The sequence below is a fragment of the Sabethes cyaneus genome, chromosome 1 (assembly GCF_943734655.1).
Source record: "Sabethes cyaneus chromosome 1, idSabCyanKW18_F2, whole genome shotgun sequence".
Classification (NCBI taxonomy): Eukaryota; Metazoa; Arthropoda; class Insecta; order Diptera; family Culicidae; genus Sabethes; species Sabethes cyaneus.
Genome location: NC_071353.1, coordinates 59,223,197 through 59,248,644, shown reverse-complemented (window position 1 = coordinate 59,248,644; position 25,448 = coordinate 59,223,197). Strand labels below are relative to the sequence as shown.

The following is a 25,448-nucleotide window of genomic DNA, read 5'->3' as shown; positions in this document are numbered from 1 at the left end:
ATTATTTAATAATGCATATAATGCATTGCTATGTGGACGAATGTGGTAGGTATTTCACTTATGAGATTATTTAATAGTGGCTTAAGTGGAAAATATAATTATTGCACGCACTATACGTTCTGGTGAATTTACCGTTAAGTAAGGATTTTGATGAATATGGAACTGATATTTAAAAATATCTCCCAATTGGCTTCGGGTTATGTCGCTGGCCTAATAAGCCAGTCGTATTTTCGAATCTCTACTGGGAGAGGCTGTTAGAGTCAATAGGATCGTAGCAAATGGCCCTGCAATTGTCCTGCATTCTAACAGTTGGCTGCGAAGTCTGTCGTTTAAAAATAGAAGGTCAAGTTTCGATAACGGAATGCAGCACCTAGGCTTTCCTTTACCTTGCTTTTTTATTTAAAAATATAGTTAACTTAATTATAGATGTTTCTGAGAAATTAAACAATAATTATTGTTGCAGCAGAAAGGCTAGGTTACACCGCTAGGTGAATTAATTCGGGTTTTTTAAAACTAGGATTAACTTTAGCTTCCTGTGAGTCCAAATAAGATTCAAATAAGCAACATACTGTCAAACTTATTGAAAAAAATATATTGAAAATTTAAAATCGTCTAGTTCTTAGGTGTACCGATTTCGATACTGCACTGTATAGCCACAGACTAACAGACGTAATACTTCGAACAAATTTTCTAACAAAACATCGTTTCAATGACACCCCTTCTTCTTCTTCAGCAGCATAGAGCCGGGGTGGCTCGTGCAGTTTCAAGCACTCGTCTCCATTCAACTCGGTCTTGGACCACTCGTCGCCAATTTCCTAGTCGTCTCAGAAGTCGCAAATCGCTTTCGACCTGGTCGAGCCATCGTGCACGTTGGCCCCCCCTGTTCCTGGTGCCGGTGGGGTTGTTGAAGAGGACTATTTTCGTCGCACTGTCGTCCGGCATCCTTACGACGTGTCCGGCCCACCGTAGCCTGCTAACTTTCGCTAGATGTACGTTGGGAGTCTCCCCAAGCAGTGCCTGTAGCTCGTGATTCATACGCCTCCGCCACTCTCCGCTTTCAGTTTGTACTCCGCCAAATATCGTCCGCAGTACTTTCCGCTCAAACACGGCAAGGGCGCGTATGTCCTCCGTAAGCAGCGCACGGCTTCAAGTCCATAAAGAACTACCGGTCTAATAATGGTTTTGTACATTGTTAGCTTCGTGCGGCGGCGTATGCTTCCTGATCGTAGCGTTTTACGAAGGGCAAAGTAGGCCCGATTTCCCGCTTGGATGCGCCGCTGGATCTCCTTACTAGTGTTGTTGTCCGCGGTCACCAGCGATCCCAAATACACGAACTCCTCTACCACTTCTAGTTCGTCGCCGTCAACGGTTACCGTCCGTGGGAGGCACGCATTTGTTTCCTTTGAGCCTCTCCCTTTCATGTATTTGGTCTTCGACGCATTTATTTTTAGCCCAATTCTCCTAGACTCCGATTTCAGTCTGGCGTAGATTGCCTCCGCCGTCGCAAAGTTCCTGGCTATGATATCGAAGTCATCTGCAAAGCCTAGAAGTTGGCTACTCTTGGTAAAAATCGTGCCTCTCGTTTCGATGCCCGCTCGTAGGATCACCCCCTCAACAGCGATGTTGAACAGCATGCAGGATAGACCGTCACCTTGTCTCAACCCTCGTCGCGTCTCGAAGGGACTCGAGAGTGTCCCAGAGATGCGTACGAAACACATCACTCGATCCAATGTAGCTCTGATCAGTCGCGTCAGTTTGTCCGGAAACCCGTATTCGTGCATTATCTGCCATAGCTTGTCTCGATCGACTGTATCGTATGCTGCTTTGAAATCAATAAAGATGTGATGCGTGGGCACGTTGTATTCCCGACATTTCTGCAAGATCTGTCGGATAGTAAAAATTTGGTCCGTAGTTGCGCGAGCCCCCATGAAACCCGCCTGATAATTCCCTACGAAACCTTGTGCTATCGGTGACAGCCGGCGTAACAGGATCTGGGAGAGTACCTTGTAGGCGGCGTTTACCAGCGTTATACCACGATAGTTGCAGCAGTCTAGCCGATCACCCTTTTTGTAGATGGGACAAACCACTCCTTTCATCCATTCCTCCGGTAGCTTTTCCTCCTCCCAAATCCTAGAAATAACCCAGTGTAGAGCCTTTGCTAGCGTTTCTCCGCCATGTTTATAAAGCTCTGCCGGTAGGCGGTCCTTCCCAGCGGCTTTATTGGTCTTCAGCAGCCTGATTTCTCGTTTGGAGATCAGATTTGGACTTCTTGGAGATCAGGTACTAGGACATCACTATCTTCCATGGGCGCTCCTAGGTTAATTTCCGTTCCGCCTCCTTCTGCGACTTCGCCATTGAGGTGTTCATCGAAGAACTGCTTCCACCTGTCGACCACCTCGCGCTCGTTTGTAATTAGATTCCCTCCCTCGTCCCTACACATGTCAGGTTTCGGTGTGTAGCCCTTTCGAGTTTGGTTCACCTTCTCATAAAACTTGCGCGTGTCATTAGCTCGGAATAGTTGCTCTAATTCTTCACGATCTCTGTCCTCCTTTTGGCGCTTTTTTCTCCTCAGGATCTTGGTCAACTGGTTCCTAGCTCGTCGGTACTTGGCCAGGTTCTCTCTAGTGGCAATACTTAGATAATTTCTTCAAGCATGTTTTTCTCTTCCACCGCTTGTTGGCATTCCCCATCAAACCAATCATTTTGTGTACTCTGAGGCGCAATACCTAGTGCCGCGGTAGCGGCCTCTCCGATGGCCGAGCGTATTCTGCCCCAACCGTCTTCGAGGTTTGAAGCACCTAACTCCTCGGAAGAAGGCAGTGCCTCATTCAGTACTCGCGCGTAGTTCTCGGCAGCTTGTGGGTTGTCAAGCTGCCTGATGTTCAGCCGAGGAGGGCGGCTTTGACGTGTCCGGTATACGGTGGACAGCTTTGAGCGCACATGTACTGCTACTAGGTAGTGGTCAGAATCAATATCCGCAATCCGACGGAAGCGTACGTTCGTGATGTTAGAGAAGAGCCGGCCCTCTATGAGAACGTGATCAATTTGGTTCATTGTACGTTGGTCAGGTGATCTCCAGGTGGCTTTGTGGATATCCTTGCGCGGGAAAAAGGTGCTTCGGATCACCAGGCCTCGGAAAACTGCGAAGTTTATACATCGTTGGCCGTTATCGTTTGTGTCGGTGTGCAGGCTATGGGGTCCTACCACCGGTCTATACATTTCTTCCCTACCGACCTGGGCGTTCATATCCCCGATGACGATCTTGATGTCCCGTGACGAGCAGCTGTCGTACGTTGCCTCCAGCCTCGCGTAGAACGCTTCTTTCTCATCGTCGGGTTTACCTTCGTGCGGGCAGTGCACGTTAATGATGCTATAATTCAAGAAACGGCCCTTTATCCTCAATACACACATTCTCTCGTTGATCGCCTTCCAATCAATCACGCGATCCTGCATTCCGTCCAGCACTACAAAGCCCGTCCCCAGTTCGTTGGTAGCGCCACCGCTCTGGTAAAACTAGGCCTTTCCGCCACGGATCTTCCATACCTTCTCTCCTTTGCGACAGATTTCCTGCAGAGCTACGATGCCGAGTTTGCGGGGTCCCAGCTGTTCAATCAGCACCCGCTCGCAACCTGCGAAATTTAGCGTTCTGCAGTTCCAAGTCCCGAGTCTTCATTCGTCGTCCTTATTCCGTCGCCTAGGTCGATGCCGAATATTCCGCTCCGTATATGCTTGATTGTTGTTAGTTTGTGTTGTTTAGGTGTGTAGCCGTACTGGGGCAACACTACCGAGTCTCGTGATGGGGCTGCCATCTTATAGTGCCGAGACTCACTATACCTCCTTCCCGGTTAGTATACGACCTTAGTTTCCACCGGGGTTGGTTACCCGATCTCCGCTAAGGTTGCTCGTATTCCGGCTGGTACCACGAGGAGGTCGGGATCGGAGTAGCTGGATAAGAGGCTAACGACCGCTATGGGGTCTATATTCCGCATTATCCAGCCGTTTACCAACCAACGACACGACCAATGACACCCCTAAAACTTGGAAAAAACGCTAGCATCACCTGGTGTAGTCTTCGCGCTACGCAGAGTTGGTCGCTATAAATTTAGCAATGCTATAAATTTATTTTTATGTTACAGCCTGAATTCGTTAATTGGGCCACGACTGCACTCCAGCTGATTCGCTAATTGGACCGACTGACAGTTGTTAGAAATTTCTAAACTTGAAAATTCCATACAATTTTGACATTCAAGTTGTCACATAGCCCAATTAGCAAACACCCAATTAACGAACCGCCCAATTAGCGAACCACCAATTAACGATTCTTTGCTGTATCTGACAACAGCGTTCTCGCGCAGCGACTGTTGTTTGAGTCTTGGCTTAAGTGAAAATTTGATATGATCGTTTTTATTGGCGATGGAATGAGGCTTCAGTGTTACGTATGTTAGTCTGTTGTATCGCTATAGAGTGAGCGAGCTGCTTATTATCCATGTTCATATTTTCCTTCTAGGCTTCGTCCTACTTTTCAACCAATCTAGCTCTAGAGCCAGGAAGTGTGGAGACTAGTTATAATTTGTCCTTGGACAAGAGGCTTCATTCGCACCTCGAGCAAGTATCATTCCTATAACCAGTCCCGGCTATAGGCTTCATGCATGGCCGGTAAAGCAGAGTTCAGCACAAAGTGAGGGCGTGTGTATATGTGAATTCGTTCCTTACTACTTCTGCATTTCCAATCTCGTTCTTAGAACCCAGGTAGTGGAACAAGTTATAATTTGCCCTTGAACAAGAGGCTTCATTCGCACCTCAAGCAAGTACCACACCACTCTTATAACTTGCCCTGGCAAGAGGTTTTCATTGTTACTTCATTATAATAGGTTTTGATCTTAGTTTTATTAAGATAAGCCGCGTAATAGATGTAAATTAGAAATAATTTGTACAGTGAAAGATTACAATGGTTGCAATATGTTCAAAAATAAACAGTGACTGTTAATTAGCAGTTTGCGATTAGTGATTAGCGAAATTTCTACGATTATCTAGGAAATTGTATCGGCTAGCGAATTAGCGGTGCCCTAAACTGGTTTTATGGTGGTGGCAACCACAATAAATTTGCTTCATCAACAGTTTTATTATGGTTTTATAGCTAGCTATAGGCGTATTTTGACTTGTATCTTCTTGGTATTGTGTAATTCCATAATAAAACCGGAGGTAATGATTAATACCGCAATAAAACCCATGTAAAATTCAAGTAAAAGCAAGTGGCTTTAGAATTGCTACTTGGAATTGTTTCAAGAGGTTACGAATTGCTCGATTGGACAACTTTTCTCCTCTCACTCTCTCAAGTCTGACTATTTCGGCGTGAGATCATACGCCATTTGGAACTTGTAACACCGACGAACCGACATGACATCCCCTACATTTTCCTTAAAAAACTTGTGTCCGATTTTGAATCAAAATACGTTAAACAGTAACACCATTTGCACAGCGGATGTGTTCGCGCAAACAAGGACATTTTGTCCGCTAATGAACGGACTTTGGGAACTTAATTTGCTTTATTTCGCAACAACGACAATGTGGATTAACTTTCCACACTTTAGGAAAACGACCGCGGCGGACTGGAGATAACGAGAGTAGCGTTTTGTTCGAGAAAAAAGAACGCATGTGGTTCTGTTAACGACTTTATTATAACTAACTTCAAAGGCTTATTCGTACAAATTTTTATAATGTGTGATCGATGAGGTATGCAAGTATGTGTAAATTATTTCATAAAGGGAAATAGGAGACCGCAATGTTCTCATTGCATCAAATTATAACATCATTTGTTTTAACTAACTAAGTACACTGTACTCAATTCACTGAGTGAAATATTTAATCAGGATCAGGGTTAAATTCCATCTCCGAACAGGATCGCTATTTATCTTGGAAAAGTAGAGAACAGGTTTGGGAGAATGGCATTTACTAACTATCTGTGACCGACACGAAAAAATAAAAATACACTAGGAGCACAAGTGAATGCATAAAGTCCTTTGTAAAAATTACTTTATCCTTTGTTTTTGCAATACACTAAGAATTACCGGGTTATTTACGATATTCATACAGATTTCCGGTGAAACAAATTGAATTTTGCATAAAACTGTCTCCCGTACTTTTGTACATCGCTCTCCTGTTTGACATAAGCGATCGCTCGCTTATAAGCGAATGGTCGTTTGCTTGCAAGATCTTGTGAGTCAAAAATGAAACGCCCGTGTCACGTCAGTTCGTCAGTGCTTGTAAAACTTAACCTACAGTACTGAATTGAAAGACTGGCCATGTCACTCAATAACGTGCATCATTAAACCAACGGCACTCACTGATAACGTGAAATGTGTGTCGCTGGTTTAATGATGACAAGTACTCGCGAGCTACTGTGTTACCAGTTAGTTTGAAGTTTTGAACTTAATCTTGAGCTCATTTTTCTACATGCGTCGGAAGCTACGATCGGATATTTACAATTGTTTACCCATCATTTAATCGGCGGTCGTTGTGGATTTCGCTCAGGTCCCTTCTTAGTTTTTGATAATTACGTCCATGGCATTTTGCGATGCTAACAATATCATCAAAACGAGTTAGAGTACGATAAAGAAAAACTTGCTGGGCGCTTCCGACCACGGTGGGTCACCGGCAAACATTCGCGGGCTTCAACCGTCTCGTTCTGAAACATCTATGAAAGCGACTGATGATGATGTATGAGAAATTATGCCAATTGGACGTTATGTCAATTGGCCTGCCCACAAATGAGAATAATCTATCACCCGAGTCGATTCTGTTAAAGATTTGGGCATTTTTCTAGACAACAAATTATGGTTCACTCAGCACATTACAGCTACTACTGCTAAAGCGAACGCTATTCTGGGCTTCATGATAAGGAATACGCAGCAGTTTACCGACTCTTATTGCTTGAAATCCCTTCGTTCAGTACGCTTTGCGGTTGCTGCCCTGGGATGAACCAATTCGACTGCCTCCTTACGAACATCGATGCGCTTTAATACGTCTGCCAACGTTGGCGAATAGGAGGGCTTTGCTGCAACCACTATTCTTTGATCTGCTAGGAGGTAATATCGACAGCCCAGAGTTCCTAAGTCGAGACCGATTTAACGTTGCACCAAGGCATACTCGACGAGCTGACTTCTTTAGGTTTCCATTGCACCGTACTCAGTTCGCTGAAAACAATCCATTTGACGTATACTGTCGTGTATTTAATACTGTTTCTGACGATTATGATTTTAATGTTACTCGGACTACTTTCAAACTTAGAATAAGTAATTACTAAGAACTGTCTGTACAAAATTTCGAAGACTAGTAAATAAATAAATAAATAAATAAAACAAATGAGAATGATATTATTTTTCTAACTATGTCTTTGTAGTAAGAATTTATTTTGTATTTCTTTTCTGTGAATATTGGGAGGAAATACAGCATTAGCTAAACTTATTTACTTTATATTCGAATCTTAGGTGCCCGTGTTACTTCCATCCGGAAGTTCGGCATTGTTTGTATAAATGCGGTCACATGTAAAACAATTAACATTTTCAGTGACCATATTCCAGTGTGTTTGGACACCATTTTATTCTTTTGAGTTACTTACAAGTTTGCTTTTTACATGTGCAAGTTTCTAGCTTAATACAACAAAACAAATGGGCTTTACTCCGAATAATTTGTGTCCTATACACCCCAATTAAAGATACGTAGATGTAGATTATGAATTCTTTGATTATTAAAAATGTGCAATACATCGATTTAGTTTAAGAAAATCTTACCTTATTATCTACCTTATCTAGCTATTTTTCATATTAGTATTCCTATAAAGATCCTATAATAATTATAAGACACATACTAAAAGTATTATTTTCTGTTGTTACTATTTTTTCCGTGTAATGCTATACAATATCATATATTACAAGTAAAAAGCTTAATCGTTGCATCAGGAGATTCTAAAGGAACAATAGAACACGTACATTCAATTGAATTATTGAATATTAAACACAATATAAGCTAAATGCGAAGTAGTAGAAATTCTAAATAGTGCAATTACATTTCAGAGTATTATAATAATGTTTCGAGCATGATTTCAAGGCTTGTAAAAATCAAAGCCTATATGCTAACTTCCATTTTCGAAACCTGATCTTCTGTTTTTATTCGACAGACTTCGCAGCCAACTGTTCCAGTGCAGTGCAATTGAGGGGCTAGTGCTGCAATTCTATTGACTGACTATGGACCTATAGACTGAGTCTAATTTTCGACCAAGTTAATGTTTTAGATTTTTTTTGTTAAACGATTTTTAAAGTAAAGCTTTTCAGTGATTTCTTTTGCCTAAATTTGTAGTGATCTATAAATAGAGACAAATAAAGAACCTTTTTGTCGTGCTCTATTGTTTATGATGTATTTTCACGTGACTATATAGTGCTACGGAAGGAACATTATTGTTTCTGAAATTTTTGCAGTTGTCACGATTACATTTATTCCTTAAATTTTATCTTTGTCTGGTTGGACCATCCCTTTATCATCCTAAGCGAGTAGTCTTTAGATGATTTACCATTACTGTTTTTGCTTATAGGAAAGTGTTCCTAAAAGCTTTTATAACGTTGTATAAATAAACACGTAAGCATATATGGCAGTCGACCTTCACCACGTTAGAAATCCTTGAGTCTGAAAAAAATCAGGCAATCTCTTGCCATTGGAAGTATCCAGCCATCACCGTAAGTAATTCAAGCAACATTTTTTAAAAGGTTGGAAGGAAGAGATTCTAAAAGATAGTCAAAACTGTCTATATAATATTTGAGCATACTAATGAGTGGGATAAGACACTGCATCTATGAGAAGCTTCACTTATGAAACTTGTGTTTCAGCTATTCGAATAAGGGGCACTTTTGCACAATCGCCCAACAAGACGTTTGAAAGTCTAGCTAAATATTAAAATGTATAACTATTGAGCGCTGCTACTGATGGGACTATATGACACCAAGCTGGAACGCGAGAAAGAAGTTTTTTAAATACTGGCGTATGATGTTTTTGGTATTCCCAGAATGTTGTTGTCACTGTAATGTCAATGAGAGGACCATCGTAGTTGGGCATTTCATGCTAAAATATAATACTCTCAGTTCTATAATTTTAAAAGCAATTATTACCAACTTACTCTAAGTTGTAGCGTAAAATTCATTGGTCCTGGGTTAATTCCACTACTGATAAGGACAAAATAGCCGCGCTGTCCATTGAACTCAATAGGGCTAGCTAATTGTTCAACAAGGTTCCATTGTATGAGTGTTACGCCTGCTCTAGGTCCTATAACTAGAGAGCATTGGTGATCTCCATTCAACGTGAGCTGGAGTTCTGTTATATAGTCAGAAATTTTATTTTTGCTTCTCATGGAACATTTGACCTCTGAGTGTATGATTGGCTGCGGTGCGGAAATCCAGTAATTTCTACAATGAAAAGAAAATAACTACATAACAACTTACCCTAGGAAACATAAGATAACGGAGATTCTAATGATTTTTAACATTCCCTTCTATAATAATTGATTGTCAGCATAATAATTATCAGTACTGGAACTATCTAGTGAAATTTTCTAACTTTTGGTTCAGATTTGACAGATCAATAGTTATTTCCCTTCGTATTGAAAATAACCCTGCTCTGGAGCATGGTTATTTTTGCCAGTTTAATAGTTATTCTAGACAGACAATAGTTACATTTGTCGTGTTCCCCATAAGCTGAAGTAAACCTAATTTCGCAGTGCGCAGTTAGTCAACAAAGTGTTCGGATACTCTGTATATTATATTATGGGTTAATATATGGGTCATTCCATGGGAAATTTGCAATTTTACGTTCTTTGTTAAAAAACGACAATAATTTTTTCAACTGTTTGTTGAGAATGCGGCTTGATTTAGGCAATAAGGCCAAATAAGTAAAAATAACTAAAATCGGGCTGTGTTGGTGTTTCGATTATACTAGGGCAGCGTTTCCAAAATGGGGGTTCGCCAAAAATTTAGCTCGCAGCAAAATAGTACATATACGGAATTTTACCAGGGGGTTCGCGAACCAAAAAAGGTTTTGAACCAGGTAATTAAACAGAACTCACCGTCTACAAATATTAGCATACTGCCGCAACAGAAACATCCTTAGACATATTCTTGCTGGAAGTCGTTCTTACTATGGACTGTACAAGACCCTAAAATCTGGTAAGCTTCACCGCCGTCCTGATTGTACCATGTACAAAACGCTAATAATTATGTTAGTGCTCGATAAGAGCATAGAAAATGCTCGAAGGTAATTTATAAATACTGGCCGTTTTCGAGCATCGTGTGCTCAAGACCATCTTTGGCGCGGTATGTGAGAACGATGTATGGAGGAGAAGGATGACCCACGAGCTGGCACAACTCTTTAGCGAACCCAGTATACAGAAAGACGTTAAAGCTGGAAGGGTACAATAAGCGGGACATGTTGTGAGAATGCCACACAACAACCCCGTAATGCAAGTAGTGTTCGCTTCGAATTCGGTTCGTACCAGATCCAGAGGGGCGTAGCGAGCTAGGTAGTTAGCCTAAGTGGAGCAATATCTAGAAAATATATGAAACAGCCATGGACTGGTAGGTTGGTGGAACATTGTAATGGGGGTCAAATCCTAACGGACATTGCACTGTACTTACTTGTAGTAAAAACGTTTCAAATTTATACCGCTTCATCTAGATTGCCCGTGTGACCTTTTTGTAAAGCTAGTAGATACTGATTTACTTAAATGTACAATTATAACGGGTGGCAACTAAAATGTGGCAACTAAAACGGGTGGCAACTAAAACGAACTCTTTGAGGCCCCTCCAACTAACCAAGAGTTCGAATAATGGTGTCTTTTTTTGTATTGTTTATGCAGGGAGAAAATCTTCATAGACAGCACCTTCACGGTGCCGAATAGGATTCACATGGTGCCAACATGCGCCTACCTACTAAAAACTATCCTGCTGCCCGTTCCTGAACCCCTCCCGGAACTACCGTTAGGTTTTACTTCAGGAGGGAGGACGTGCCGAAGCACTCCGACTTGTCCGTTGCGTGTATGGGTTCACACAACACCCTTGCCATTTCATACCGCCACTACCCTTCACCTAGGGCCTGGGCTGCCCAATCAGCCCATTTCTGACCCTAGCAAGCTATGTCAGGCCCTGTCGTTGCAAACGTTCTAGCCGTTGCAACTCCGTTATCACCGCCGTTGCCGCCCTATCGACGGCACCCCATGCGCGCTGCTCAGCGCACATTCTCTGCACAATGTTGTCGGCGTTGGTGTCTTCCCCAACGACCGCAAGCATCACCCGCCGAGTGGACGTAAACCGCGGGCAGTGAAAAATCACATGCTCCGCCGTTTCCTCGGCTACCGTGCAAACGGGGCAAAAGGGTGAATCTACCCGCCCGCGCGTATGTAGATACTTCTTGAAGCATCCATGTCCCGACAGAAACTGGGTAAGGAAAAAGTTTCCCTCACCATGTCCTCTGCCGATCCAGGACGATATGTTCTGGATCAGCCTATGGGTCCACCTACCATGGTCGGTGCGATCCCATTCCGCCTGCCAACGCCTAATAGAGTCCAGCCTAACTCTGTCCCTAGCGCCCCTGACGTTCCTCTGCCTATGGCACTCGATATCCTCACCTAGGAGTATGCATATTGGAATCATGGCTGCAATAACCCCAATCGCATCCAACGATATGGTACGGTGGCCGCACGCAACGCGCAATGCTAACAGCCTGAACACCTTGTTCAGACATGCTTGATTGCGCTTACTCTCCAAAGCCGGGGCCCACGCCGGTGCACCGTATCGTAGCACCGACATGGCAACGCTGGCCATCAGGCGTCTCTTACTGCAGCTAGGACCGTAGCCGTTCGGCATGATCTTAGACAGCGCAGTAACCGCCGTTGACGCTTTACCACAAGCATAATCGAATAATGGTGTCTAACGAGGGTTAAACAGCTTTATGTATATTAATTTATAACTTGCTAAGCAGCGTCACTTTTCAGTAATTAACCGAACTTTCAAGCTGTCTTGAGTTCGCTGCATAGAACACTAAGCAGTTTCGAAATTCGAACTGTCAATAACTAAGAAAAAACTAAAATTTAGCAGCACTTCCATGTTATATTTTTATATTTCTACCTAACTTCTATATTCGTTGCATTTGCCTGCTGTTGGGTTTACACCCGGGTGTTCCGCATTGTATCCGCGACCTATCTCGATCTACTGCGTCACCTTTGTCGTATACAAGCGATGTGAATTTTGCCAATGAGTTTGTTCTTAAGTAAAAGTTCGTTTGAGAACTTGCAGCAGCTTTATGCAGCGCGAGTTAATTATAGAACATAAACTTTGGAGCCAGGCAATTAATTAGTAGTGAGATACCGACAGCATATGCGACACAACACAACATATCAATGAAGAGCATTGCAGTTTAATTAATATTTGTAATTAGAAATGTGCGAGGATTACATTTATTCGAGTGAAATAAAAATAATTAATCTCAAATAGTCTTAGGTTCTGCTGGTTTGATCACCAGAAATTTAAACAAAAAAGTGGCCAGAAGCATGCCCGCAGAACTTGTTAGCAACTAAAGTTACTTCAGAACTTCTTGTAGCATCCTAATAGCTTTGAAGTATCTATGAAGTACTCACAGCACTTTTTAAAGCATTTAGTTCCATGTATATTTGATATAAACTACTAATCAGCAAGAAAGTTCCACGGAAACAAATTTGAACTAATTGTGAACTTTCGAGTTCGCGTGTCAAGGAATATTCGAAGTTCTGGTTGCTTGGGTACGCACAACAACAGACGAGCTCAGAGAGAAATGAGAGTATGTTTGTCGTAGCTCTCTCTCTCTCTCTCTCTTTCTCTCTCTCTTTCTCTCTCTCTCTTTTTGTTTATACTTGCTAAGTTTAGCTCAAAATGGCGTCCAAACAAGAACCATTTCGCGAACGCGTACTACACTTCTACGAATTGCACAAATATCGCGGCAAAAAGTGTACGGTACAACATTTTGAAAGCGTAAATGTTGCGGCTTTGACTATTTATCGTATCCTAAGAACCCCAACAACTATTTGCAAGTAAGTCCAGTCAAAATTATGGACGCAGAAAGGCTTCGTTCTCTTTTTCGTGCGTTCAACAACAAAGATTTCGTGAGCCAACGGGATGCCGCAAAAAAGTTCAACTGTTCCCACCGGAGGCGGAATAAAGTGCCGAAAGAAGATTAGAGCCCTGGAGTACACTGAGAGACAAATTTCAATGCTAAAATCCCAATCCCGCTGGTTGATAAAAAATTATTCTGGAAAACGCTTTGTTACTTCCCTCTTTCGAAGACGCACATTTCCGGAAGTGATCGATACTATTCCATCCCATGGATAGTTCTACTACATCTCCAAATATAAAGTATAAGTTTTAACATAAGTTTGAACAGAAAGTGACGCTGTACATTAGCATTTCCAAGACAAGTATGTCCAAGCCATGGTTCAAGCCCTCTGGTTTGCCTATCAATCAAGAAGTGTACCAGAACAAAAGTTTGAAAAGAAAATTTTGATCCCGTTTGTACAAAAACATCATGTAGATGGCCACTACGTGTTTTGGCCGGATAAAGCTTCATCGCACTACGCCAAAAAACACAATCGCTCCAGAATACCCATTCGATCCCATTTGTATCCAAAAACCACAGCGCCTCAGTGTCGCGCAATCGACGATATCTTCGGGATTTTGAGCTCTTTGGTGCACAAAAATAACTGAAGAGCTTTGAATTGTAAATAGTAAAATTAGTAGAATCAAGAGATGCATTCGCAAAGTTGGCATGACGGCCGTACAACGCCGATAACGGCCCGTTTCCAAATGTTCTCTTTTTTCAGCAATGGATAATGTATCTTTAGTTTCAGTAAATCAGATCTTCTTCAAATAGCTTTATTTTTTTGACAGCTTGAACAATAAATTCCCAAATTTTAGTTGCCACCTGTTAATTGTTTTTAATAGGGATGGAAAACCAACGATTTTGATCAAATCTATGATGTATCGCCACACGCACAGATCACGATCCGTCCAGATAATGACAAACAGTGAATCTTTAGCTTGAATCAGACGATTCTGATCCCTTACCAATTTACAGCAGTCGATCACAGTGTAATATTTAAGCTAGCTACTGATATTGTTTGTATTGTATTGAGATTCACGCACTTCACACAACCGATCGTTTGTATCTGTTATATTTCTTAACGCAATCAAACAATGCACATGATCTGATATGAGGTTTGTACAGATCGCGACAAAGTATTTGTGGCTTAGAATCGCTTGATCGCAAGAAGCAATATTTTTTCAAACTCTGGTTTCTAAATGTTTTACATAATTTTGCAGGATGCGAGAACATGGACATATTTAATGATCATGCTACCAGAAAAAGTCGTTTTCGAAGTCCTTAAAAAATAGAAATAATATTTTTTAGTGTTCAATATTTCCACGATTGTTTAGAAAATATTGTAAATTGTTATCTATATTTTCCAATCCAACACAGTTTGAGCCGGCATGCGTTGTTGTGTTGAGTGTTGAGCGACACTATAAGTGAGCATAGAGTGCCCCACTGACCCCATATTTTGATAAATCTTCGATGCAAAGGACTCTCTTCGGTCAATCGATAAGTTTCCGACACTCCGAAAGTAGTATTTCATTGCCGTCCATCGGAAATTCATTGATTCCCGTACAGAACAACATTATTAGTTGAGCTTTCCGGTTGGCCTAAAGCCCCATGGTATCAAAGTATGGTAATTTGGAATTCCGTAGTTTCAGCAATACTGTTACTTAATAACTTAGTCAGCCTGGAAATGTTACCAAGCATGCAATTACTACAAGCTTTGGTTTTATTTTCACATCAAAAATTGAATTTTGAAAAGTTAGGTTTCATCTCTAACGCTGCAAAAATCTATGCAGAATTCAATGTGTTCCAGTCGTTGTATATTCGAATATCTACTGGTACTGGGAGACACTATTAGAGTCGGTGGTGGGGGCTCCGTTGTCGTCCTTTAGGCCCCTCATTACCCTTTCTTAAGCATACTCGATCAAATGAAAAATAACAACTTTATACTAGAATGAGTTTTAAACATCTCCTTTGTGATTTGTATTAAACTATCCTGTTTATAGTTAAAATAACCGAAATTTTAACAAAATTTACTTTGGTATATCACCAATATACCCAAAGTAAATTTTTTTACAACTCTAATTTAATCCAGCTTTTATAACAATTTGTCCTGTTTTATAACTAAAATATATCGTAACGTGTTATAAGTAGCACAACTAAAATTTCGAAAACAGACAGCGATGAAGCCTACAAGTCGTAGGCGAAATACGTATCTGTCGTGTATGAAATTAATAGTGGAAATTAATCGTGAAAAGGTATCTTTTTCTTTAATAAGTAAATAAGCAAAGAAGTTCAAGTCCCGTCGGAATGTAGCGTTAGAATTTTGATTCATAGTTACACAGCTATTTATCTGTCGAAGTGTATCACATTAAATGAATGAATGTAATGAATCACATTCTGACCTGAGTTTTGAGAATTTTTATGCTTTGTACCAAAGAGTTGTTCTTGCATATTAACAAATGCGGCTGTACCGGCTTTCTTGTACATTCTCACTAGAACATCCATGACCTCCTTGGCATATTTCAGACCGATAACATATTATTCAGTACCTCGTTATTGGTTAACTTAACAATTTCGTCCATGGCTTCAATGTCTTCGTTTAACCGCTTCTGCACCTTTTCTCTAGTAATTTGACACTACATCTGTCTAGTTCTCCATATTTCGGTTGCTCGCATCACTTACTTTAAGAGATACTCATACAAATAATAATGAATAAGCGCTTTGTAGTGCATTACTTGAATGCACTGCACAAATATTAATAACTATCAAACCGTCAAATTTTAACTAAATGCTAAAAAAATCACTAAACAGTTCACAGCTTATTATCATGCAATTTTGAATGCTGGGTGGCCGCGTGCAAAGCGGCGCTAGGTCCCGCTCTTCCCATGTTTTGTGTAATCTGTGTATGGCCCTTAGAAATTTTCCTAATATTTACAACATTGGTAAAACTTACTCAAACAACACTTGATGCCAGATCGAATAAAAAGGAATAGCGCAAAAGAGCTCTTTTTCGCAGGTTTGTATTTCGCGCATTGGCGTTATCGTGTCTGGCATAGCAATACCCTCGATCGTTTTTCGAGCATTACGATCAAGTTCTTGTAGTAGGAATCCTGAATCGGAAAACCGCTTTTCACCATTGTAATCGTAGAACGTTCTTAAAGTATGCTGAAATAAGTATTTACATAAGAAAATTATTAAAATTGATTTTATATGGCACTCACAGTTATATAGTGTCTCTGTACGGTTGGAGCCTTTATGGTGTCGTCGCGATATGGAAAACCAATGTGCGTAGATGTTGCCAAAAAAAGGGAAATTAATGTTATGGCCACCAGCTCACCTATTAATTTATCTGTCTTCTTCAATAGAAATAGCAAAGGAGTTATATAGCTGCAGGTGAAAAGCGTGATTGCCGCTGCTATCATTCCTATGATAAAGTCTGGATTGATTGATGCTCCGATGCGACCCGTAATCGGGATAAACATGTTTAACATAATATGATAGAACTGTGTGCACCACAAAATAGCACCTATTTGAAAGAACAGATGAATGTAGAGCCACTTGTGAACTGTATTCTGCAATCCGAACATTGAGATTAATGTATTCGAAAGAAGTGAGAAAAAGATCAAAATCATAAAAACGTATGCGATCCGATAGCCAGTAAAAGTGATTCCAAGGGTAGCCATTCCCCAGAATAGATTGACACCATTCAAACGTGCTTGAACTTTTAATGCTAAGCTCAGAGGGGTCTGAAATTTTTTTAAAAGTTTTATACATCTTCAATGACAACTCCAAATTTGTACATACCGTTTTACTGCTGCACATATTACCAATCATCATATGAACTAAACATTGGCAAAGCAGTGCAGGACCGCAATACATGCCCAGCACTAAATTTGATGATGAATACCATGACATAGAGCGCCCCATCAGATCTATTTGGTAGGCGATTATAAAACATATTAATGCAGCGGCTCCTGCTCCTAAGAATGTTGCCACGAAACCGATCATAGTTTCGGAGCGAATTTCTCGTCCGTGGGTACCACTAGTAGATCTAGCTAGTGACAAAAACGGTATAATAATCGATAATAAGACTACCGAGAGATTGATCATCAGTCCTACGTCTGCCGAGTAGAAGATAAAGAATAAACCAAGAAAGTCAAAGTACACCGTATGTTCTGTTTTCCTGTGCTGTTTGCCTAGTTTATCCGAATTAGCAATTGTTTTCGTGAGCGATAGAATATTATCTCCTGTTCGTTGTAGTACTGACATCGGAATGTATTCGATAGAATCGTATTTCGTGTGATATCGATAGCCGTTGGCTGTATAGGCGAAATCCATTCCTGGAATGCCGCCTACATCGCGGAATACACGAAAATCAGTATCAGAAGGAATAACACCTAACTGAAATATTTCTTCTGCGGCGGCTTGGGCGTAAGGATATTTTATTGCCGCTGCATACATTTCGATAAGCCAGGGATTTTTGGGACCACTTTGAAACAGCATTTCTTTTCCGCCAGATCCCGCAGATTCAAGATTGATGAAAGCTTTTGCTTCTTTAGCCCAACGATGCGAAGTTATAAAACCATGTGATGCCTGTAAAATTAAACGCAATTATAGAACGTTGCCAAATCGAATCATATGAAAGGACTTTACTTGAAGTGGTGTTTCTTCTGCACCATTGAATAGAAATATTATGGAATATAAAATGACATCTGGCTGTCGGGACATAACTCGTAAAATCTCGAGCATTATTACACAACCGGATAAGTCATCACTAGCTCCGGGACTTGTTGCTACTGAATCAAAGTGGCAATTCAACAGTAACGCTTGGTCACTATTTCTACCGACTAGTTTTACTGCCACATTTTGTATATTGCGATATACACTCGTTGCTGATTTGTTCATATAGACTCCAACATACCCACCGGAAGCAATCTGCTTATCGACAATCAGTTTCTGGTTTTTATTTTTCAGTTGATCAATGTACGATATTTCCCTAACTAGAAAATCCACTGCCAGGACCTCATTGGTATAACTTCCAGTAGGCTTTGGGCCAAAATCGTTTAATATCTTCAAGTCTTTGTACGCTCGTTCCGCAATGAAAGCATCTGGATATTTAGCTAAATGAGCATTTCGGAGCGCATCTGGTAAGTGCGAGTTGGTATAACTGGTAAGATTACCAATAAACAATATCAGAAAAATTCCTCCGATTCCCCACCAAGACGATATGCTATGAACACTTTTCACTTTAGAATAATCTATAAATAGACAGCAAGTAGTAGATATTTTACATAGATTTAGCGTAATCTAGTTACCTATATCAGGATCAAGCACTTTTCCTTTTAATCCCTTTCTGTTGGTGTTATTCTATAAGTAACAAAAATTGACATATAGATATAAAGTAACATTTATATAACCGAGTTCGATCAACTCTTTGATTACCTGGAACATTTTGTTTATTTTTTGGAATAGAAACCACCTTCTTCAAAAAATATAAAATTGATAAATGTACCATTAATTCCAAAGTCAACTGTAATATTTGCTTATAGATAGAGCACTGAATCCACTTTACCTGCAGATCTTTAGTAAATTCGCTTTTTTCTACTTTTTGATCCACGACATCATTGAGAACGTCATTATGCGGCAGAATGGGTAGAATGGACAGAATGGAAATTTTGACATATCATGTTCACACGCTCTCATACACTTGCAATTTACTTACACAAGCGAACTTATGCTTATGGTCGCAGTTCGAAGATTTCTAAGGAATGATGAACTAAAATAAAAAATAAAAACACATATTCCCAATGCTCCCGGTGTTGTTTATGCGCCGGCAAACGGCGTACATACATGTACAGCTGAATGTGGCCATTCTCTAGTGTGCGTTTCATTCATTATTATGAAGGAACAGAAAGCAAAGAATGGAAAATGGTTGATTGGCGGGTTTCTTGGGGGGGATTAGTATAATGAAACAGATTGGTCACGTGTTAGCAGATTCGCATGTTTGCATCCGTTAGCAGTAAATTCGTTGAAAAATGACATTAAGAAATTTGAAAACGCTTACTCGCTTTATTCCTATACAGTAAATTACTATTTTTTGACAGTCTGCTGTGAACTGCATTATAAGTCTTTTCTTCTAATCGAATTGCAGGCCACCTAATGAAAACCGCTATTTTGGGTTACAGAGCCTCTTTCGTCATGCTAAACACGATCCGTACTTTATTTCGAGTACAGCAGTCCCCCGAATAACGCGGTTTCGAATAAGAACGTTTCCAAGAAGGACGGTCTCGAGTGATGCCATTAACGCGGTTGAACGTTCTTATTGGAGTCTACGTAGCATATGGGAATTGACTTAATTGGTTCCAACATGGAATAACTCCTAATCCTGACCGTATAGAAGGTTGATGTCTTCGACAGAGTTGTTCAGTACATCAACGGGTTTTCATTGGATTATGGTATTGCGGAATTGCCTCACTACGTGGCACAAGCGTATTTGTAACACTCTTATACAAGCTGTATCTTGCGCTGCTGACTATCTAGAAAGTTGTGGTCTTCGGGAATGTTCCTCAAATGACTACCATCTTCAATATGGCACGAAAAATAACACAGAACTGACTCACTACGTGGCGCTAGTGTCTATGTGATTTGTTTATATAGGCTGTATCTTGCGCTGTTGACTATCTAGAATGTTGCGGTCTTTGAGAAGGTTACTCAAATGACAGACTCCTTCAAGGTGGCATGGGAAATAGCGCAGAACTGACTTACTACGTGGTGCTAGCGCATGTGTAATATTCTTATACGAGTTGAATTTTGCGCTGCTGACTATCTAGAAAGTTGCGGTCTTCGGGAAGGTTGCTTAAATGACTACCACCTTCAAGATGGTATGGAAAATAGCGCAGAACTGAGTCACTACATGGCGCTAGCGTACATGTGCTATGCTTAGACAGGCTACCTGCAAAATAGTCTGTGCAAATCTACCAACTATTAATGCTACTTCCGAAATGGCCTGAGAAATCCTCCCAACTCACTTATTCAATTAGTCTCAGTCATGTTAACACATTTCCAGCTACTTTCTAAACATTCTTGCAACAACTGAATAAGCATTTATGTCACACAGCATTAATAATGTGAAATCAACGGCATACGTAATGTTAGTTTTAGTAATTCAGCTTTCTCGTGCTGCAGTATGCGAGGAGTGAATAAATTCTAAGGAATTTCATCGACTGCCAACATTAAATTTTGCAGAGAATTTTTATAAGCGACCAGCATTGTGTTAAATAACAAGAAAAATATTAGATCATTTTCCAACTTGTTAAATAACTACCACAGACAAACAGACATAACACTCATTTTCCATTCTTCGTACCGATTAAACCGTCATTTCAAATTTGAGTTTAGTTGGCAATGTCTCCGTTTTGGTCAAAGTGACGCTTTTTGACGAAAGAAGTGGAATTACCCATAAAAAATACTTGCTACTTCGATGGATACCCATGTTGCTATTTGATATTTGGGAATGTCGATCATAGGTGGTGCTAGTGTTCAGGCTAAATGTGAGGTACGATAATTTTTGTTGATTTTTCTTATAAGAGTTATGTCTGTTTGTCTGTGTAACCACTGTTACTTAAACAACCTTTCCGAAGAAAGAAACTTCTTGTTTATTACCAAAATCAGTTATGACAAACACAAAAAAATCACAAATACACTAGCGCCGTCGGTTGAATCAATTCTGCATTATTTTCCATACCATCTTGAAGGTGACATTCATTTGAGTGACCTTCCCGAAGACCACAACATTCTAGATAGTCAGCAGCGCAAGATACAGCCTGTCTAAGCTCATCACTTATACACCAGCGCCACGTAGTGAGTCAATTCTGCGCTATTTTTCATGCCATTCTAGATAGTCAGCAGTGCAAGATACAGCTGTATAAGAATATCACATATACACTAGCGTCACGTAGTGAGACAATTCCAAAATACTACAATCCAACGAAAAGCCCTCGATCTGCTGAAGACACCAACGTTCTATACGGTCAAGATCACGAGTTATTCCATGTTGGAACCAATTAAGTCCATTCCCATATGCTACGTACTGTCCATAAAAGCATAACTGTCCCATATGGATTTTTATCGATTTTGGGAAAAGCACGAAAGTAGGTTATTTATATCCTAATTTACATAAAAAACTGTAATTTAGACGGATTTTGTTTGAAAAATTATCCAAAAAACATCAGCTCTGAGCAGTCCCATACGAAAAATAAAAGCATAACTGTCCCATTATGATATTGTCCATTAGAAACATTTTTTTTGCCAGTTGAGGCAACCATAAAGCATTGTAGCTTTGTTAAAATAATATTCGTTAAATTTCAACCTCTATTGAGTACGATAACAACTTAACAAAAAAAGAAATATGACAGTAATATTTGTTTCGATTTTTTTATTTCGATTGAAAAGTTGTCAATACAGTAACTTGTATTGTTTTTTCAACAGCAGCGCGTACTTGAAGTTCGAAATTCGAACTTCATCAAGTTTGCTGTTGTATTTACACCGAGGCTGCTCTTTTTGAATATTATTTCTTGAATATCTTCGAAATATAGCCTTGGTTAGGATTTATAATTTGTGTATTACGAAACCAGTATAACTGGTTCGAAAAAGGCTGACAACTCTAATGTCCAAGACCGCGACGGCTTTCCTGTAGCGCACACTTTGGCCTAAGAACTAGCTTCTACTATGTACTAAAAAAAATTAAAAAAAAATGGAATAGACATGCTTTTATTTAGCAACTTGCGCTTGTAAATAAAAGCATAACTGTCCCATCTTCGAAATTTTGAGAAAAAAATCAGTCTGTCACTTCCAATGTCATTTTCCCACACTTCACGTTTTTCCATATGGGACAGTTATGCTTTTATCGGCAGCGTAGACTCCATTAACACGGTTTCCATTAACGCGGTCCCTATTAGCGTCCTTATTGGGGGGATTACTGTATAAAGGAATTAGATATGCAAGTGCGTAAGTTTTTTAGATGCATTTTACACTACGCGTGTATTAAACTGGTATAATATTTTGGAATATATTTTTTTCAAAAATCTATGTATTTATATATTCGTTAAGCCGTATGTACGAGCATGCCGACTTCCTCAAAAGAACAATTGGTATAGCATAGACGACCGTACACATCATGGGTGGCTGATATAGTGTACAATGGGACATCAAAATGGGACATTAAATTGAACCTCAATTCCGTTAAACATTGCATTTGAAATAAGACTAAAATTGGACTTGAAATTGAATTTGAAATTTGACTTAAAATTAGGCTTGGAAATGAACATGAAATTGTTTGGATTTAAAATTGAACTCAAATTAAACGTTTTGACTTGAAATTAGTCTTGAAATCGGAAATGAAATTATTCTTGAAATTGAACTTTAAATCGAAGTTGAAACTGGGCATAGAATTTGACCTTAAATTGGCACTAAATTCGACTTAAAATTGGACAAGATAGGGTAGCTGGGTAGGTAGAAACTCGAAATATTCTATTATTTTTGCAGATTTTGGTACAAGTTTGATACTTATCAAATGATACTGCTACTGATAGTTTGATACTACATATAGCTTTATGCTCTCGTTTACCTCTTTTGACATACCTACTTGTGATTAAAAATAACATAAACAGCTGAAATAATAATTTACAATATTACTGATGGAATAACCAACAATTTTGGTTTTGTTCTTATTTTTGATTGAAAATTATCTCAAAAAGACATTATTGACGACAGATTAACTTTGTAAATACAATACAGGGATACCTCGATATAAGACAATTTATAATTTCAAAAAGTTGTCTTATATCGAAATTGTCTTATATCGAAACATGATTTTTTTCAAAAAAATTTGCCTTAGCGGTCGCCAATTTTGCTCTGTGTTGTGTGTTTACATTTTTTGAACTATTTATTATTGTTTGAACTATTACATTTTTACTATTTTTAGAGTTATTTTGAAATAATGAACATCCTCATGACGCTGATTTTGGAATGAAAAATTAGCTCTGGCATCGTTACCAGCTATGTCAGAGGGATTTATTTCGCTATAAGACAAAAATTGTCTTTTATCGAATTGTCTTATATCGAGGTTGTTTTATAAGGCTTCGTGCACAAATTACGTAACGCTTAGAGGGGAGGGAGGGGGGTCGAGTTTGCGTTACTTTTTGTTACATAGGGGGGAGGGGGAGTCAGAAGAACAGTTACGTAACAAAATTATGAATACCAAAAAATAGCTGCAAAACGGAGAAAGGACGTGTTGATGGCGTGAAATAGTGAATTGGTTTAGACTGATGGAGATTCAAATTTAAAATTCTAGTTTGTAGCTGATGAAGACGTTCTTACTACATTTCCGAATATTGTGTAACCAGGACAAAATTGGACTTCCGAACAAACTGCAACAATTTTTTTCCGTACCGTGCATTAAACCTAGTGTCGGAAGTAGTGCGCTGTGTAGCACGTCTTATTTGCTATACAGCGCACTACCTCCGACACTAGGTTTAATGTACGTACCGTACCGGCAGAAAAATCATTTGCCGTTTTTTTCGGAAGTTCAATTTAGTGCTGGCGAAACAATATTATGGTTGAAAACCAATTGACCTCAACATGGATCGGTGCCTGATTGTTGTTTTTAATATGATTTTCTTCAATTCGTTACAATAAAAAAATAGGTATACGATTTATGTAATTTTTTTAAATGTCAAGGAGGGAGGGGGTTTGGTCAACGTTACGTAATTTAATGGGGGGGTTATGCCAAGCGTTACTTATCGTTACATGGGGGAGGGAGGGGGTAAAAAATCCGGAATTTTTGCGTTACGTAATTTGTGTACCACGCCTAACGAGGCTGTCTTATATCGAGGTATACCTGTATATAATACAATAAAATTATTAAATTTGAAGTAATTAGCGAAAAAGTGATTTTCGACAGGTCTTTATATGAAACACGCTGTAAGCTATAAACTATAAAAATACGGCTACTTTGTCTTTAGTAAAGTTATTAATATACTTTTAGTTACAACTTAGTCGAAGAAATTATTCGTCTATCTCTATCCCATAAAAAGCTATTATGCGTTATGTCTTTACAAGCCAAATTGGAACTTAACGGGTGACAAGTAAAAATTTGGATCTTTTCGAGATCGCTATGCTCAACAACAAACGAGCTCAGAGAGAAATGAGAGTATGTATGTGTTAGCACTGTGTCTCATTTTTGCCAGTGATTTTTGTTTTGTTTATGCTTGTCCAGTTTTGCAAAATGGTGTCAAAACAAGAAACGTTTCGGGAGTGTGTTGTACACTTCTACGAATTGCACAGCAATCTCGGCAAAAAGCATACGGTACAACATTTAAAAAGCGTAAATGTTGCGGCTTCGACTCTTTACCATATCGTAAGATGCCCAACAACTACTCGCAAGCAGGGCAATGGAAGACCAGCCAAAATTATGGACGCAGAAGGACATCGTTCTCTTTCTTGTGCCTTCAACAACAAGCAACAAGGATTCCGTGTGCCAGCGCGATGCCATAAAAAAGTTCAACTATTCTCACCGGTACAGCTTCAAAACATTGAAAACAGTCTGAATAAAGTGCAGAAAGAAGACAAGAGCTCCAGAATATACTGAGGAACAGATTTCGATGCTGAAATCCCAATACCGCTGGTTGATAAAACAAATATTCCGAAAAAAGATTTGTTTTAGAGGACGAAAGTTACTTCTCTCTTCCGAACACGCACATTACTGGAATTGATCGATACTATTCCATGGATAGTTATACCACAGACAAACAGACATTACACTCATTTTCCATTCTTCGTACCGATTAAACCGTCATTTCAAATTTGGGCTGAGTTGGGAATGGAATGTCTCCGTCCCAAGTAGCACACGTTGTCACAATTGAGTCGCAGCGGCTGATATGCGACAAATGTAAATGTAAAACTTCGGTTACAGTAACCTAAAATATAACAGTTGTGTAACCGAAATAGCGCAACTTATGTAACTAAATCTGGTTGCATTAACAGTTACTCAATAACCAATATGTAACATGTATAGTTACAAAATGGTTACTATTGAAGTTACACATAAACTGTAAATTGACTTTCAATTGGTGGCAAATTAGTTATCTTGTAACTTTTATTGCATAGCGAAAATGTAGCAGGTTTATTATTTCAATCTATGGCTGTCAACGTCAAGCAGTAAATTTAACTGTTGAATATAGAAGAGTGTATAAATTATTATTTCAACACAAATTTTAATGCAGTTT

At 39.6% G+C, this 25,448-nt stretch overlaps 1 protein-coding gene across 1 annotated transcript; it reads right to left on the bottom strand.

Annotated features, from left to right (window-relative positions):
• Positions 1-7,404: 7,404 nt before the first annotated feature.
• On the bottom strand, positions 7,405-18,791 carry LOC128736635 (endoplasmic reticulum metallopeptidase 1-like). The gene is made up of 8 exons (XM_053831125.1): positions 18,607-18,791; positions 18,480-18,531; positions 17,818-18,422; positions 16,969-17,757; positions 16,386-16,910; positions 16,118-16,329; positions 9,167-9,452; positions 7,405-9,111 (listed from the first exon to the last, which is right to left on the bottom strand). Exons 1-8 carry the CDS (start codon positions 18,613-18,615, stop codon positions 8,944-8,946), a joined length of 2,646 nt encoding a protein of 881 aa, XP_053687100.1. The 5' UTR covers positions 18,616-18,791; the 3' UTR covers positions 7,405-8,943.
• Between the last annotated feature and the right edge of the window lie 6,657 nt (positions 18,792-25,448).